General features: G+C 39.3%; 1 protein-coding gene across 1 annotated transcript in view; it reads left to right on the top strand.

Annotated features, from left to right (window-relative positions):
* CIITA (class II major histocompatibility complex transactivator) overlaps window positions 1-18,182 on the top strand; it is a 32,701-nt gene extending 14,519 nt beyond the window's left edge. The window contains exons 5-20 of the mRNA XM_050906127.1: window positions 25-108; window positions 708-767; window positions 3,748-3,897; window positions 5,110-5,256; window positions 5,395-5,451; window positions 7,434-7,499; window positions 7,962-9,669; window positions 9,776-9,949; window positions 10,836-10,907; window positions 12,253-12,333; window positions 13,740-13,832; window positions 14,176-14,259; window positions 15,047-15,130; window positions 15,618-15,701; window positions 16,357-16,449; window positions 18,161-18,182. Coding sequence (XP_050762084.1) covers window positions 25-108; window positions 708-767; window positions 3,748-3,897; window positions 5,110-5,256; window positions 5,395-5,451; window positions 7,434-7,499; window positions 7,962-9,669; window positions 9,776-9,949; window positions 10,836-10,907; window positions 12,253-12,333; window positions 13,740-13,832; window positions 14,176-14,259; window positions 15,047-15,130; window positions 15,618-15,701; window positions 16,357-16,429 — 3,017 coding nt within the window. The 3' untranslated portion in view covers window positions 16,430-16,449; window positions 18,161-18,182. The remainder of the gene's footprint in view (window positions 1-24; window positions 109-707; window positions 768-3,747; window positions 3,898-5,109; window positions 5,257-5,394; window positions 5,452-7,433; window positions 7,500-7,961; window positions 9,670-9,775; window positions 9,950-10,835; window positions 10,908-12,252; window positions 12,334-13,739; window positions 13,833-14,175; window positions 14,260-15,046; window positions 15,131-15,617; window positions 15,702-16,356; window positions 16,450-18,160) is intronic.

Genomic DNA, 18,182 nt, shown 5'->3' with positions numbered 1-18,182 from the left:
TTTGGCAATATTTCATGTTTTTAGCAGGGAACCTTATTTTGGATGAAATGGCTGCTGAAAACACTGAGAAATTTACTGACATAAAGATGCAGAAATGTCACAAACGAAGTAAGTGAAAAACAGTGAGAGTTTGAAAGGCTGTAGTGTTTGAATTCTAAATTTGCATTATGGTACTTTGGTTTTAACATAGCCTCAATGCACCTCTCATGTAGTTCTTCACTGATACAACCAGATGTGCTTCCTCTGACTTTGCTCATGCTGTGTGGGCTGGAAGTGAAAACAGTTCCCCCAAGCACGTTCTTTACAATTTGCAGAATTTCTTGTCATGTAACATGGTGTTAAGCATGTTATATTTCTTCCCTTTTTTTATCATCTGTGTGACAGTGTTAACTTTCTTTTCAGTGTATCTATAGCTTAGCAAGCATTAGCTGAATGATTCCCTCTTTAATAGCAAGAAAAATAGCAAAAATCTTTGATTACTGGCACAAAAATCTGCAGCCTAATTGAAACTTCACAGTCAGAGTAAAATAATATGAGGCTTTTCACATTCATGTTTTATACATTGGACCTGTACAGTTCTGAAATAGCTGAATTGAAACTGCTAACACCCCCTCGTACTTTAAAAAGTTAAAGTAAGTTTCCACGGTGGAAACTTAAAATTACCAAACTGGTTCAATTTCTGTCACTTACTACCACCTTTCTTTCAGCCTTCTTAGGCTCTGCAGAGAGTTGCTCTGGTGCTTCAGAACCCAAATACAAGAAAATTGGTAAGTTATTGGCTGAATAGGAAAAGATTATTGAACATATATTGTCTCATGTTCCAAAGTCTTATCCTCTGTTAGGTATTGTAACTCTGCCTTCTAGGGAAAGTTTGCTCTCATAGTTTTGATGATACAGCATCATCGTGCATTTTCATGTTTCTACTTCCAGCAGAGTAGAAATCACTGTAGAATCACATTCTTACACACTTCTGACTAATTCATGATGCAACAAATCCATGCCCTCTTATCAGTGGCTATTAAACCATGCATCTTAGGACCAACTACATGGTAGCCTGGGAACAGTTTGATCCTTATGCTTCTAAAGCACATGTTCCTGCCAGGTGATAGAAAAATTACTTCCTTAGCATCAGCAGAAGCACAGTTGAACTTTTCTAAATCCATCTGAGAGAAGAAAGCAAAACAGTGGAGAATTGGGTCAGTGCCAAATTTTGTAATTTTTCTCATGTGCGCCTTTTGTTTATGATGGGTAATGTGACTCAGGCCATAGTTTGGCCTTTCCTGGGTTTGATTCTCTTTGTTCTAAGTGTGACACCTTCTAAAAATCCAGTGAAACATCCTAGTGAAAATAATAACTGTGAAGAGATGGCTTCTTGGCCCAGCCCATGCTATACAGTCCTTTAAACCAAAGTAAGAATGGGAGAAAAGGAAATTTCTAGGTGTTGCACGCTGTTAGACCATCTACAAGGCAGTACCTGTGGCCAGCAGGCAGGCTGTAACTTGTTCCCTAGGTGTAAATGGGTGCTAAAGTTCTTACCCAGCTGTAGCCCAAATGAGTGTCTCAGGCATAGCTAAACCAGCAAAATACTTTTCCAAAATCCATGTGAGAGCAATCACCTTTGGATGAATGTATTATACTGTGCTTTGAAGTCACATATGTGTTACTGTATGCTAGCACACTTCCCAAGCCTCCTAAGGGGAACTCAGACTGTACCAAACCCCGTGGGCCGTGTACATGTCAGGGTGGGCAGCCAAAACCGGCGTGTAAACTAGAGAGCCATCCACAGAGTTCTTGGATCACGGGACTGCACCTCAGAAAAATTCAGGCCAGCAATTGCTAAGGAACTGGCATAGACTTGATGAAAGTCATAGAGACCACACACATGCACTGGGACTGTGACCCAAGCTGGTTTTCCAATGTTCCTGTGGACTTCTCGGGGAGGATTGAGCAGAATTAGCTGTGAGAAAAATACATTTGCTGGATCTGGAAAGGTAATCAGAGTTCCTACGGAACTGGTACTTGCCGGTTGTAGTTATTCAGACACAGGTAAAGTTCCTGGCAGTTAGTACCCATTAAAGGTGGATTACCTTCTATCTGCTTAAATTCCTTTATAGATTTGGCGCTTTTTAAAGCTGATATCTATGCCACACTAACAATGAGAGTTTTCAATAAGGAAATGGCACATCAGTTCCTGATTTAAAAAAACAAAACCAAAACAGTAAAAATTCCTCACCCTACAGAACTTGCATTCCAGTCTACAGTATCATCACAGCTAACAGGTGCTTTGTAAAGCTGCACCTATCCTTTTCTGGAAAGTGCTCAGAATATTATCGCTCTCTCTACCTTACTTGACCCAATGAAGGTGCTGAGGGAACGAATATATACATAAGGCAGTATAAGTACTGGGTACGAAAAAATCTAATTGACAGAAAGATGAGCTACATGAAAAAATCAGGAATTTATTTAACCTGTCATAAAATGAGTGTCACAGTATGATCCTGCAAAGGCAAACGCGTCAAATCTTCAGAAGTCTAAGACTATCTACAATAAAGAGTACTAAAACTAAAAGAGTACAGTAAAGCATGTACTAAAGTTCAGAGTGGTAAGCCAAGGATGAGATTCTTTCAAAGGAATTGAATGAAATTAAACTTTAGGTTTGCCCAACTGTTTGTGGCTAGCTATGACAGTACCTGATCTTATCTGACCGTAGCAACACAACAATCCTTGGATAGGAAATTACGTGGGAATTTCACATGCTGATTTAAACACCAGCTGAAAAACACTTTCTAAAGTCTTTTTTTATACCACGGTAAAAATGAAAGATTCCTATAACAAAATAATACATCAGTTCCTGATAAACAATGTAAACACATCCTACCCTAAAGAGCTTGCATTCCAGATGACAGTGTACACTATAGTGGCACAAAACCCACACAAGTTTGTAGCTCCTGATGAAACATTAGACCACAGAAAGCAATGAAATAGAGACTTAATTGTTGCTGCTAGACAGGAGGGGGAAAGAAAAGCAAAACCAACTCTGAGAATAAAGGTGTGGCAAAACCAAGAAAACTAGCAGACTAGTTCAAAATAAGCAAGTGTATCTTACTTGATTTATAAGAAACTTTCGATAAGCAGATGAAATCATACAATGCACATGAGTCGCCCTCCCCATTTGTCCTCTTCTTGAAAAAAACAAGTGCTGCAGGCAAGTTGCATCTTTTAAAACTGAGGTGTTTGTGACTGTTCGTTGGCAAACCCTCTTAACACAGACTAGTTATCCTTACAAGCACTGTAGTGTCTAAGTAGAGAGTCAAAGTCCTCAGTTTATTGTATTTGGGCCTCTCTAATCTTGTGCAATATTAACGTAACAAACCGTGCTCGGGAAACTTAGTACAGCCAGTGTTAAGACCTTGTTATGTCTTATCTGTCTGTCATCCATATGTAAGATCATTTACATCTAAATACATCTGAAGGCTTCTAGAAAGAAGACAGGCCAGGAAAGATGACGAAAAATAAAATTAAGAGAGTGAACTGCTGGAAAAAAGTGTTCTACTACAGAATTTCATAAATACATTGAGATCTGAGTAAATTTCAGAAAGCTATTGTGAATTGTTCTTGCTTTTGGAAAATCAAAACACAAGTGATCAGAAGCAAGTGGTTTATGATATCTATTGAGACCTCTTCTTTGGCCCCCCTAACTTCTAGCAATGAAATAACTTTCTCCTTTTGTTTTGTTTTTTTTCCAAGTGGAAGTCCCTGCAGTGTCTGCAGGGAATGGCAGTTTTCTAGCTATGCCTCTCAACAGCCATCCAGCTAGCTCCACTTCACTAACTAAACAGCACATGTCCTTTTCTGTTCCTGCTACCAATGCGTTGGAAAGAAGTTTCGTAATTCCTGGTATGTACAGTACAGCTATAGGTGTGCACCTGTACACAGGTTGATTTATACAAGGGAAAAACTCTCTTATAAATCTGGTCATTGACCATGAACGATGGCAGGGAAAACAAGTATGGCAGCTGCTTCAATCACGCACTTAAAAGTGTGGCACTTACTAAAAGAATGAAAAATAGTCAAAGGAAAATAGAAGTGCATTGCCCCTAGTGAAATAGAATGAGTCTTTAATTTAATTGGTGAAGTGCAGGTTAATAAATAAAAGAAGAGAGTTGTTTACTATATGCGAATCTAAATAAGTACTTACTTGTCTTAAGAATAGGAAATCACAAAATTTTCATTAATAAACTTTGGTTTAGTTCCAATTTCTTTTTCATCCAGAGGTTTGTAAAGGACTGCAGGATAATTATATTTGCAATAGTAGAGCAAAATCTAGGTTGGAATTTTGTTCACAAAAACTGAGTACTAATCCAAGTGATGGGCTGTGTAGCCACCTTGCCTTGATCATGTTGTGTAGCAGAGGGTGCTCATGGTACACTGGCAAATGCTGATGACAAAGACACAATTCAACACCTTTCACTGTTAAATCTATGCTGGAAAGGAACCAAAAAGCAGTCAATAAGTTAGAAGACTTGAAGTATCTGATGCTAGCTGAAACAGCACAAAGTAGCAGAAGAAATTCTGTCACACCTACAGAAACTCAGAGCTATGGCTGATTAAATTGCAAGCACTACATCATCAAAAAAATTTCCCAATGCAGGTTCAGAGGGAGGATGCCTGCTAGCTGCTTGTACAAGCTGCATGATGTGCAATTATGTGGGAAAGATGTAGTGCAAAGGATGGTAAAATTAATTCAGATACGTAATACTTACACATTTTCTCTCTTCTGGATCTCTGGTCCATACATTTACAGACTTTGCCTTAAGCACTTTTCCTTATGTTAATAGAATTTCTCTTTAGACTATCGAAAACCAGTGGTCACTAAAAGCTGGGTAATCTCTTGTATTTCACATTCATTGTACCTTTTAAGAGTTTTTGTTTAATGGATTCTATGGACCTCATGTGATCCTGTGAATTCTGGTTCATAAACTCTCCACTAGGAATATCTGCCCAGAAGCTGCCAGAAAGGATAAGTAGCTTTTAGAAAGCTTTTTCTTCCTTAGAAACCTTTAGAAACCAGGAGCTTTTTAAAACAGAAGAGTAATTATTCTGCACTCCTTTCAGGATCTTCAGCACCTTTGATTCCAGAGTGTCTACCTGTTGGAGTGAAAGGGAGCCAAGAGAATACAGGCTTTGCAGATCCTCCTCAGCAGATACTCAACTTTGTTCTTGGATATGGCACATCTGATGTTATAATATATCCAGGTAAGAGCAGTAACCTTTTATCCACATAAATAGGCAGAAAGTACTGGAAAAATAATGCTGTCAACAAAGTACTAAGTTCCCTCATTTCAGTTACTGATAGCTATGACAGGCTGAAAACTATCATTTGTTTCTTGCCAGTGCTGACTTCTTCCACGGAAACATTGGTATCCCCAAGTTTTCCAGTTAGTTTATGTGGTAAGTAGAAAATGAATTTTTATATATACAGTACTTTGGATTGGGAGAGGGAGCATATTGCTTCTACCCAAAGCCAGTTCTCCCCTCCAGGCTGTACTGGTATTTCCTTCTTTGTATTGATCACTGGCTGCTTAGTCTAGTCCAAAATACAGAGCAGATAAGGGGTTGTAGTGCTACAGGTTCAGCTATATATTAGCAGCCAATCCACTGTGTTTGCTATGAAGTCCAGTTTCTGGAAGAAGTCTTCTTGTCTAGTTAAAACTATACAAAAGCCCAGCATGCTTGAGCACCATCAGAAGTGGAAGTTGTGCTGGTACTGGCACGGCCTGAGTATCTTAAATGCTTGGTGCTGGAAGCCAGACTGCAGTCAGCTCACATGGAAGCCCCAAAACCAAAATGATGACGACTTATTTAACTAAACAATACAGAAGCCTAATATACAGAAAGGCTTATAAAGAAATCGGAGCCTTGGTCAGGGTATAACAGTCCCACCTGTGGTAGCAAACTTTCCTCAGACACTTTTCTTCCAGCCCTCAGCGAGCTGTTAGAACAGGGAGTTTGATTTCAGTGGTCATTTAGTTTCTGATCTCTGTGTACCCTGGTGATTACAGCTGCTTGCAGCTTAGTACAAGTGTTCTGTTGCCCTCTGGTGGCTACCACCACCCAAAATAGCAAAATTTTAACGCGGGGATTAATAGGCAAATACCCCTAGGTTTGGGGAAGTATTTGTAAATGATATATGCTGTTTATGTGAATACACAAAACTAATAATTCCAACTGATTTACAGCAGCACAACATATGTGAGTATGTTGCAAACCTCAGAATTCCAAATGCAGCAGAAAAATTAGCACATAAGCTACCAAGCCAGTCTCTTTTCCTTTTTTAAAAATTATTAACACCTGATTGATTTGACCAATGCTGCTTCCCATCTAAATGTCTCATTACAGCTTTTCTTGGTTTTCTTCTACAAGGAGGAGAACTATCTCCATATCAAATGTATTCTTTCACTGGAAAAGGACTTGCTTATTAGAAGTCTGTGGGTGCTTCCCTGCTAGAAGCAACTCTGAACTCTAACCATTCCATCTGTTGCTAGCATGCAGGGTAGGAATTGATTTCCAGATCTCTGAAACTTTAAGATTTGTATTTTTTTTTAAACCACATTCTACATCAAGATGAAGCAAATATTACGGTAATAAATACATTTCTACAAATCTAGGGAGATTAACCTGTTTTGTTTTGGGTTTTTTTTTCCACACCTCTGCTGAGTGTGGTTACCATGAGACTATTGATGAGGTTGGGTTTGTTACAGTCTCTGTCAATTTAAGTTCTGTCCTGTGTCTGCAAAGCTTTTCCTACCAAAAGTTTTGTCAAAACTGATACTCTGTCATTACCAGTCTGTAGAAAATATGCTTCCTCTGAAAAATTCCTGATTTCTTTGTGTATGGCAGACACTGCTCATCTGACCAAGTGCAAAAGTCTGCAGTAGTTTGAAAACAAACAGGCAAAAAGAAAGAAAACTGGACAGTGACAGTACTTTGTCAGGAAGAGTAATGGGTAAATTCTGTTACCAATAGTCACTTCTCTGTGACTTTCATCCTTAATGCTTGGTTACAAAGTGTAGAATAACAAAAGGAAGCTATTGCTTTTGTGTGAACGTGAATTTATGCAAAACACTGACATTTGGAAAGAACAGTGGATGTCACCTTGTTATAAGTCTTCTGCTTCATACAACTTTTGGAACAGCTGTCATCTTGTTTGGTGTCATACTGCCTGAAACAGTTCATGTCAGCTGAATTGTACTTGAGTGAGGATTTTGTTCCTTTCCCTTGTAAAATAAACAAAATACCTGTTTCTCTGGATCATACATAATATATGTTGCAATGAACTTGAAAATTTGCATTAGTCTTATTGTTAAAATTAGTAAAGCTGAATAGGTAACTATCGAGGTGTCTTCCTCAAGTATATTGCTTTGTTTCTCCAGGTTTAGAAATGTTCAAAGAAGTCCGAGTTCCCATAATTCCTTCTGAAGAACCTTTCAAAAGACCAAGTGAGTTTAGATCTCTTGAATTTAAAAACTTCCAGTATTTTTTGGCTAGTTTTTCTGTGTTTCTTTCCATACAGAAAAGCTACTTGTTGTAGGAATTGTCGTTCAACAATTTGTGAAGCTGTTCTGCGTGTCTGAGCACAATTCCTGTTTTTAAGATGTTAGACTTATCTACCTTTAGATATCTAGCTGTAGTACCTACTTAGAAGGTCAGTGTACTCAGCTGGTTTTATTGTATGCGTAGATACCTCCAAAATTGTTCAGTTCATAGGCCTAAAAGTGTCTATTGTGCCTGCACTCCTAATTTGAGTACCTGCAGTTGCATGGGATAAATCCAGACCTACATGCTTTATGGGAAATGATGTATTTTGACCATATTACAATTATGTACTTAAACCACCATGAAGCAATGTTGTAATTTGTGGACTGGTTTCTTCAGTTTATGTGTGGTTTTTATTTCTCTAGAGCCAGTGGAAGCTTTCTGTACATCACTTATGGATTATTTCCGAGATGTGTGCAAATCTGTGGCCATGGAGCGTGAAGTAACTCTTGATCACCTGTTTATTGATGGGACACTTGTTCAAAGCCAAACTGAAACCAAGACTGGGAAGAATAGCGTAAAAGCAATGGAAAAGGAGCTGGTAACTTGCAGTCTGCAAGGGAAGGAAAAGGCAGCGCTTAAAAGAAGCCAAATATTTCAAATCCCAGGAGGTAAAGACTTAGAGACTAAAGTGATTGTGGTGCTGGGAAAAGCAGGAACGGGCAAAAGCATTCTTGTTCAGAAGATCTGCCAGGACTGGTCCAATGGAGAGTTTTCTCAATTTGAATTTGTATTTTGGTTTGACTGCAAACAAATAAGCTTCCCTGAGAAGCGATATAGCCTGAAGGATCTGCTTCTTGAATTTTTTGTAAAACCTCAAGAGGGAAGCAAAGAGATCTTTGAGTATATATTGCAAAATCCTGCTAAAGTCCTTCTGGTTTTTGATGGTTTTGAAGGGTTGCATGATCATGAGAATTTTCCTCGCTGCTCGGCCAGCCAGCCTGAAAAAGACTTGTACAGTATAAAGGAGCTGCTTTCAGGACTCATCCAAAAAAAGATACTCAATGGTTGTACTTTATTACTTACAGCAAGACCAAAAGACAAGGTGTACCAGTATGTGTCCAAAGTGGATAAGACTATTGAAATAGTAGGATTTTCCTCTCAGCAGAGAGAATTGTACATAACCAAATACTTCGAAGGATTACCCTACTGTGATAATGCACTGAAATTAATCAAAGAGTGTGAGTACTTGTTCAGTCATTGTTACAGCCCTGTTATGTGTAGATTTGTTTGTTTTCTCTGTGAGACAGTACTTGAAATGGGAGACAAAAGCCTTCCTTCAACTCTTACTACAGTCTTCCTGAAATTTGTTCAGCAAAAGATAATACCTATGCAAACAGATGTTATAGCCATGCAAAATCAAGAGAGTCTTGCTACGCTAGCCCGTATTGCTTGGTATTTTGGAGAAAAGCACCGAAGTGCCATGAAAAGTGATCTTCTTCCTTCTAAGGAAGTTAAAGAGTTTGCTCTGAAATATGGATTTTTCCTGCCATTTGCATTCCCCAGGCATTCAGATAGTGGAGAAGAGGAATTTGGGAGCACATTCTCTGATTTTGTCATTCAGAATTTCTTGGGTGCGCTTCACCTTATGTTAGCAGAAGAGATCAAGGATAAAAGTCTAACAAAGTACCTGTCTTTTCCATCCAAGAAGAAAAAAACTTATAACTGGTTAGATTTAGTGCCTCGATTTTTGGCTGGATTGTTGTTTCTCCAGGATGACCCCTACTTCTGCTCCCTTTCAAATACGGATGTAAAACAATCAACCAAGAAGCAGAAAGCACTCTTGAAATATATTAGAAGGCTGCAGATAAATGAGCTCTGTCCGGAGAGGTTACTTGAGCTTTTACATTGTGTTTATGAAACACAAAGCAATTATCTTTTGCAGCATGTGGCCTTAAGGCTCAAGCCAGACCTGTCTTTTCTGGGCATAGTTCTTACACCACCTGATGTCCATGTACTGCACTCTATTTTAAAAAGGTCAAGAAAAGAGTTTTCCTTGGATTTGCGAAACAGCAGCATTGACATGCAAGGGATAAAAGACTTGGTTGGCCTAAAGAATGTGGCATCATTCAGGTTGGTCATTCTTTGTAGACAGTGTCATTCACAGGACTGTAGATGACACTTTCATGCAACAACAGCAGTCATATCTGTTGATTTCACATGTTTTGTCACTTCACAGGGCCTCTCTCAGTGATACAGTCAGGCTCTGGAAATTGTTAGAACAGACAAAAGACTACGAACTGCTGAGAGCATCAACAGAGAAATTTGTTCTTGATCCCTTTAAGGCAAAGACAATGAAGGACATCAGTGACCTTTCAGACCTTGTAGAGATGCAGGAGAAGATGATCAATTGGTAGGCTCATTTATGATCAAAAGTCCTCTTAATATACTAGCGATTTAAGAAAATGGGCGTTCACTGACAGTGCTGGAGAATGGAGTCCTCTGCTTGTCCGAAAGAGAAGTAACTAAGGCAGTGCAAGCTCTTGTGTCATCTCAGAGTGTCCTCCTACCCCGACGTGTGGTGGTTTTCATGGCAGGGAGGAGCAATGACAGCACCATGCAGAATATTTATCAAAACTGCCAATAAAAAAGCCAGCTGTCATTTTTTTCTTCAGATTTCTTTTCAATCTCTGAGTATGCTATCATCTTCCAATTGCTTTCAGTTATATAACTTGGGCTAACTGATTTCCCCCCCCCGTACCACCTGGGCTGTAAATGAAGGCTTATTTTGCACTGGTCACAAATTACCTGAGTCAGTCCTTTAGCTCAGGAGGTAAAAGCTTGTGTTATGTGATCTATAAACCCTGTTTCATCCCTGCTCATGCTGTGGCTAGGGGATTGGTTGTGATTAAAAGCATGCATAAATAAAGTATTTTGGTTGGGTTTTTTAAAATAAAAATGCTGACTTCCATTTTAACACGGGCAGAGTATTTTGATTAAAATATACACAAAATAAGTTTCATGTTTATTCTCAAGACAGAAAATACTTGATTCAGAAGAATGTATTTTTAAGTTTTATTGGAAAAAGAGCAAATGACTGCACTATGAAAGGCAATCATCAAATTGAAATGAATCGAATGCAGAAAGGTTGGAGCAGAAGTTACTCTGAAGTTTCCTGGTTCCTCAGTTAATGCAGCAGTGGTTTATTTCCTGTAAAGTTTACTAAGAAATTATTTTTAAAGCACTGTTTTGGTTGCTAAAATATTTATCATGCTCTGGTTCTACTGTGATTTATTTAGTGTGCAAGATGCATCTGGTTGCAGCAGCTATGAAATTCCTGCCATCAAAAACCTCAGAAAACTAGAATTCGCGTAAGTGATATACCTCCCTGTTGAATGATATATGATTACATTTAAGACTGAGAAGAGTCATGGATATTTGCTGCAGTCGTTGAACTGATGTATAGTTAGTTTATGGTAAAGCATTAAGAAAACCCCATTTATTGCTATTTTGCTTTTCTCAACTAGATTTATTAAGTTATGGCCAAAACTCAAAAAACATCATTTCTGGCTCCTGCAGTGATACAGATCAACATGTTTCTATCAATTTTGTTTGATTTTACTACAAGTGAGCTCCTTATCATCAGAAGTAGATCTTGTGCCACAGGATATAAAATATCTTGATTGTGATCCAGCTACCTGGGAAATATTTTTTTCCCCAGAAATGCTCAACTTTTCTATCTGAGTCTTCTGATGTAATTTTCTGCCGTATCAGAGCTTAGCCATGAAAGAATAAGGTCAGAGAATTCCTCCCAAATAAAATATTTAGCACCATTTTCCTGGAAGAAGGAAGATTGACTTGGAAACGCTGACTTTAAAAATGAGGTGTATTAATGTTTCTTTTTTCCCACAAACTGTAAGCAGCCTTCAAGGCTATTCTATTGCTTAAAATATCCTGCCATAGCGTGTGAATTTGTTTGGGCAGAAATTGCAATAGTGCAGTGGAGAACTCTCATCAGGTCTTCATCTGTTTCCTGCTCTTCACATCTGACCTAGTCTAGAACTGCTATACTTGGCCTCACTTCTGATTTTATACTACTTTCTCTTCTCATTTCCTCTCCTACTTTCCCTTTATTTTAAATTTTTGGTTAAAATTCTGATCCTTTTAACTAGGCTGAACTTGTTCTGATATCAAGGAAACTCCAAATAAGAGGTTAGCGTCTGAGGGACAAATGCTTGGAGCTGGAATATTAAAGTTCGATTTATGCTTTAAGCTGCAGTAAAATGTTGATCTTAAGTTAGTCTGAATTGCCAGTAGTTGGGGGGGGGGGGGGGGAGATAATATTTTTTTTCATCTCCATTATCAAGATTATAATACTTAAAATGAAAAACCTGAAAAAAATAGAACAACAACAGAAATACAGGAATCTAAAATGAGTGAGAGGAGTCTTGCAAAGAGTAGCAAAAAAGTGGCAAATGCATGTACTACTACTTCTGTGCAAGCAGCTCTGCTCTGTCTGACCTTAGCCTTGTGGGGTCCTCATCTGGAGGCTTCAAAGCAGAAATCCTTGCTGCAGATTGTAGAAAATGGCTGCTTCTGAGGAGTGTAAACCAGCTTGCGTTTGGGGCTGCAGGGGAAGAACTTAAAAATTCATAACTTTTGCTGTTTCTGAGCATGTGAAAAAACTGCTGCATGTCTGTATTTATTTTCTTCCAGGCTGGGTCCAGTATGTGGCCTTCAGGGATTCCTAAAACTTGTGGAAATTCTTGCAGCATTTCCATCACTTCAGCATTTAGAGTGAGTAATGCTAAATTAACTTTGCTAATGTTGCTCCTCAGCAGCCCTTGATAGTAATGGGGCAGCTCACATACCCAAGAAACATTTTATTTGCCAACAAGACTACTTGCTTTGATGAAGAAACTGAAAAAGCTAGTGCTCTTCATCCTCCCTTAAGACACTTGGTAGTGGTTTGTTCAATACCCCTTCAGTCACTTCCCCATGTGTTCCTCAGTGGTTAAAAGCTTGTGGGAAAGACTTAGTACAGAGCCCCACTGGGTGCTCCCCCTTCCTGCCACGGCACTGATCAACACTGCCTGAAGATTACTTATTTCTTCATTCAAGCTCCATAACGTGCCCGAGCCCCAGGCTCCCTTGTGGTGAGGTTTCTGAGGGACTCAGTCGTGTCTGCCCCAGGAGAGAACAGTCTCCCTCCTGAACCAGAAGCAGTGTTAAATTTGGAGGTTAACTTCAGTATTTGTGCTGGTGCTGTGCACCTTCCGGTGTCAACGAACATCCTGAACTTCTGGTAGAACTTGTAAGAGAGTGAGCTTTGTGGATTTGATTCATATAAAAGATATAAAAAAAGCCATACTCGGCTAGTGTCTGGTTTTGTTCTGCCCACGTATTTTCACACAGTCTTTGTCCCTTCCTTCACCAGGAGCCGTATTAGAAATAGAGTTTTAAGAACTCCAGTTACTATTTATTCTCTTGTATCCATGACAAACCAGCTGTCTCTGAATTTTAAGCTTCTTTATGCTAGAAACAACTGTAGCAACAATAGTCGATATTCTGCCGTCATCTCTGTGGGAAGATTAGTGGGTTTGAGAGGGCCTTTGGCCTTACTGGCTCAGCCCATTTGTCTGTATTGTATCTGGCCTTTTCATGATATTTTGGGAAAACAATAAACCTCTAAAATTGGATTGAGTCCGATGTATCCCAACGTAGTCTGTCAGATTAGAAGGGGATCCAGTACCTAAAATTGTGACTATCTAAAACTCTTTCCATCTGGATACCTGAATGAGGAAAAACTTAGTTTCTGATACTCCCTATCTGGAGAAGGAGCTGTTTAGGCAGGGATTTAGAGCATCTGCTTGATTTTGTCAGTTCTGTATTTCTGTGCGCAGAGGAAATCTCATTTCAGCATAGCTGGAACACAGCTATTCCATAACTATTTTAATAATCATGCATATCAAAGGAAATGGGTCAAGCCATTCAACTAGGAAAAAAAAATAATTTCTTAGGCTGTAAATTTGGGAAGCAGAAAGCTGCTTATTAGAGAAGCTGTAATTTGTGTGATGGTTCTTGCTGATTGAGGCTACTGCAGAGAAGGACCTTCTCAAGATAGATAGAGTGGTCTCTGAGGTGAATAAACTGTTAAAATTTAGATTGAAAAGGAAGCTAATTCTCTCTTTGTCATCACCCAGCCTGGATGCTCTGAGTGAAAATGGCATAGGAGATGAAGGAGCAAAGAGTCTATCTGAAGTCTTTTCAACCCTGACATCACTGGAAACATTAAAGTAAGTGCAAGGTTAACAGTTCTGGGAAATTTTGAAAAGAAATAGATTAAACCTAGAGCCTTAAGGGACTGTGTATTAACAGTTATGGGCACAACTAACCCATGGGCATCGAAGACCGATGAGTCTATGGACATACTTAATCTGTACACTCATTAGAGAAATAGGTTAATTCTACGGCAATTCCTCATTTCCCTTCAAGGGCTGTAATTTGTCTTTTTCCCTGCATTTGGTCTAAACAGACTGTCCAAATTATATAAAAAAGACATCAAAAATGAATTTTCCCCACATTGTAATAAATTAGAATAAATGTGGTCAACTAACAAAGCAATCTCACTTACTGTAGCTTATCACAGAATAAGATAACAGATGTGGGTGCAGAGAAATTAGCTACAGCTCTTCCTTCCTTGACTTCGTTAAAGACACTAAGGTAAGTAGTTCTATCCTGTTCAGTTGTTTTATACAACATACCTTGCTATCTCTGTCAGAAATTACTGAACGTGGAACAAATATGTACACTGTGCAGCAGCCAAGCTTTTGACTTCATTCTTGCATAAAGCCTTTAGAGAGAAGAAAAGACGAGAGAAATGTATGACCCAGTATAGACATACAGAAGGATATCTCAGGAATATAATGAGGACTGTACTGATTTTTAAATCCAACCCCTAATACCCACTTATGAATAATACTCTGTACAAATGTGCACCCAGGGCCATGATCTACTGCAAGCTTATGTGGAGCTTGCCAAGTGTAGTGCTGAGCCCTAAGCCAGCAACGAGGTGGTGTGTGTTTGCTGATATGGGGCCAATGGTCCATCCCACTTCATTAAAATTTTTGGCATAGGCCTGAATGAAGTTAGTCTCAGTAGGAAATGCAAGAAACCATGGTGTGCAATTCTGGAATAATTTGCTCATGTGGAAATCTTTTGAATGCTGTGCCCCAAATCTTTGAGTTTCATTTTCTTGCAGATATTTAATTTGATCTAATGTAGACAGCAATGTTCTCATTATTCATTAAGAATCTAGACCTATTTTTGCGGTAGCTGTGCTAGCTGAAGAAGGGATGTGGCCATTTGCCTTAATGCAGAAAATATGAAACTGTGTTTTAAACATTAACTGCAAATAGATAAGGATAGATTGGAAGTTAAGGTGTACCAACCACATCTGAAATTCCTTGATCTAATATATAATCTGTTTACATTATCCATTATTCTGCAGCTTATACAATAATAGCATTTGTGATTTTGGAGCAGAAAATCTTGCGAAAGTTCTTCCTGCGATGGCATCTTTAAGAGTGCTAGAGTGAGTATGAAATCTTTTGAGATGGCTCAGGAAAGCTTACTTGCTTGGATACTGAACATAAAATCTTCTGTGCTCGGGGTAGAGACGACAGAAATTGAGGAAGAAAATTTCAGGGAAATTTCACAGGGAAAATGTACTTATGCAGAGTCCAGATAGTCAGTGGTTAGAAAGGATTAAGGAGCAGTTCACCATAAAAACCGAAAAATCAGTTTTAAGATGGGAGAATAGAGTCATGGGGAGTTGGAGAATGACGTCAGGTACATAGAATGTGGAATCCCTCAGACGAACTAACTTAATGAAGTTCCTTTTTGACCTTTTGAGTATTTTATTACAGGTTTTTTGAATCAAGGATCTATTTTGGTTTTTTCTTTTTCTTTCTTCCCCCATCTGCAGATGAACTCGTACAGTATTTTTGATTTTGAATGAAATGTTTGATTACACCGCTACATGATATGATCTGGATTAACAAAGGTTTTTTCTTCCTCAGTGTTCAGTATAACAAAATAACTGGTGTTGGAGCCCAGCAGCTGACTGACAGCCTACGAAAATGTCCCCATATAAAGAACTTGGTGTAAGTCTCTTGATATGCTGTGCTGTTCGTTCTGTAAATTGGGTTAGAATTCATGCTAAAGCTGTGTTCTGTATTCGTCAGATTTATAAGAGGCACAAAAAAAGACATCACTAAAATACAAAAGCAGTCACAGAAATGTTAAAAATGTTGTCTCTGGTTTCAGCTTCATTAATTCCCAATCGTCCCAGGCAAGCAAGCTTGTCCTTCTTTAAGTACAGTTTACACTGAGCCTCCCTTTGTTAATCGTCTGCCCTCCCAGAGTACCTGACCTACTGCGTGCTGCAGGACTTGTATTTGAAGGATAAACAATGAACAGCCATCATTAGAGGTTAAATAGACTGAAGCTGCCAGTATGCATTCAGGGGAAGGGAGTTTGATAGAAAGCTAAAGAACAGTTATGGAGACAGGACTGTAGTGTGTCCTATAACCAGAGTCAGCCAGGTTATGGAGAAGTGAACTGCTTGCTTCTAAATGCAAATGCATTTTCATTTGTTCCATAGCTTAAATACTTTTATAGAATGATATTCAAAAGGGAAAGGCAACTTTAAAAAAAAAAAAAAAAACAACAAACCACAAACCTACCAAACACACCAAAAAACTGTGAAGCAAATTATGCTTCTTAAAATCTCTTTCCTTTCTGAATTTGCCCTTACAGGATGTGGAATCCCACCATTCCCTATGGAGTTCTCGAACACCTTCAGCAGCTGGACTCTAGGATCAGTGTGTAGATTCAGATGATCCCATAAAGGTAAGATAAACCCTGGCTCCCTGAGACGACAAGATTTGTTTCTGTGGCAGCTGTTGATTCTGGTCTCACTGGCAGCAGGCACAGTAACAGCATCAATGCATACCTGGCTAAGTAAAGAGATGCTGCCCTAGAGTGGCAGAGATCAATATCACATCAGGCGCCCTTTCCCCGCACTCACCTTGCATCCCCCATCTCCCTGGCACCAGCACTAGCAGACTGCAAGAGCTGCATCGACAGGAATGGACTTCAGGACTCCTAGTTCAGCGGCTGGCAGCTGGCCTGCTTACCTTCTCTTTTCTGTTGGGGAAAACTAAATAGCTCTGTGTACTTCTCATGTTTAGTAGATGAGTTCTGTAGTCCTTAGAGATTGTTTTGTGTTGATTTTTAGTAAGTCCTTTCACTTTTCCCTCAATACAAATCCTCAACAGCTGCTTGTCTCACTATGAATCTGTGCCTACACTGTACTCAGAGCAAACCATTGGTTCCTACATTCCTTGTTCTCAGTCTGTTTTGTGTGGTTTAGCCACTGCCAGCCACTTTTACTTCATTGATTCTGCCTACACAGTTTCAAGGGTCCTTGAAATAATTGCATCATTAGCAACTTGCTAACAGTTTGCTGATAATCACCAGGATCTGACTGCCTTGACACTCCTGGACTGAAGGAGCTGCAGCAGGCACGGGAAGTTAGAGTTTTGTGTAGGATTTCTGTTCCCAGTTTTCTGCCATATGCTTCCTCTTGCTCTTAAAAAAAATTACACAGGATGCATCAGTGAAATGATCCCAGTGAAGAATGAGAAGCCAGAGTCAAGCCAGACACCAGATGTCCTCCAGCTTTCTTTCAGATGGCAAAAAACACATTGCAGAGTGATCGTGATTTGAATGGTCCTGGCAACGGCTGCAGTTGCCCATGGCTCCTTAAACCATGCAGTGAGCCAAGCTTTTGCATGACTCTTGCTCTCAGTGCACTAATCACCAGATGTAGACTGGGCTATATATATATGGCACAGGTCAGGCTGCAGGTTGTGGAAGACTCAGGTGCCATACCAGCTTCACAGGCTAACTTTACACAGCAGCAGCAAAAAATCGTAGTGATCCTTAATAGCCTACAGTACAACTAACTCTTTGTCTTGTTGAATAACCATACCTACTTGGGAAAGAAGACATTAGGGATATGAACACTGCTAGGAAACCTTACAAAAGCAAAGCTTTTCTGACTTCCTGTGTCTGTCATTCAAGGGGAGCATGCGATAAGAGTCTCTGAACATGTAGGTCGGCTCCCAAATGACCTGTTTTACTCCGGACACAGAGCAATGGCAGTCAGTGGTAGACAGCTCTGCTCTGTGAAAGTCAGTGATTCTTAGACACTGGTCAGCTTTCACACTAAGGCAAAGATGTGTTTAACGCAGCTCTACATAAAGAACCCCTTGCATCTCCCTCCACTGCTGTTCTCTCATCTTTGCAGCACATGCCTTTGGCACCAGTTACCGTATTAGTATAGTATCTGAGTATGTGAGAAAACATTCTTCTTCATTAGCATTGAGGATAAGTAGCAGTGGGAAGTCTGGATCCTGTCTCCCAAACTTGAAACATCCAGCATCTACCAGTCACTGTTGTCTGTTTTCAAAGCACATCAAATATATGGTTTTGGTGATGTTAATGGTGATTAAGCTGATGGGCATATATCTAATATTCTGTTTTCATCATTTCACAGGTAACATAAAGAAGAGGGGAAG

This window comes from Gymnogyps californianus, chromosome 15 (genome assembly GCF_018139145.2).
Source record: "Gymnogyps californianus isolate 813 chromosome 15, ASM1813914v2, whole genome shotgun sequence".
Lineage (NCBI taxonomy): Eukaryota > Metazoa > Chordata > Aves > Accipitriformes > Cathartidae > Gymnogyps > Gymnogyps californianus.
The sequence above is the reverse complement of the archived record's forward strand: the minus strand, read 5'-3'. Positions and strand labels throughout refer to the sequence as shown.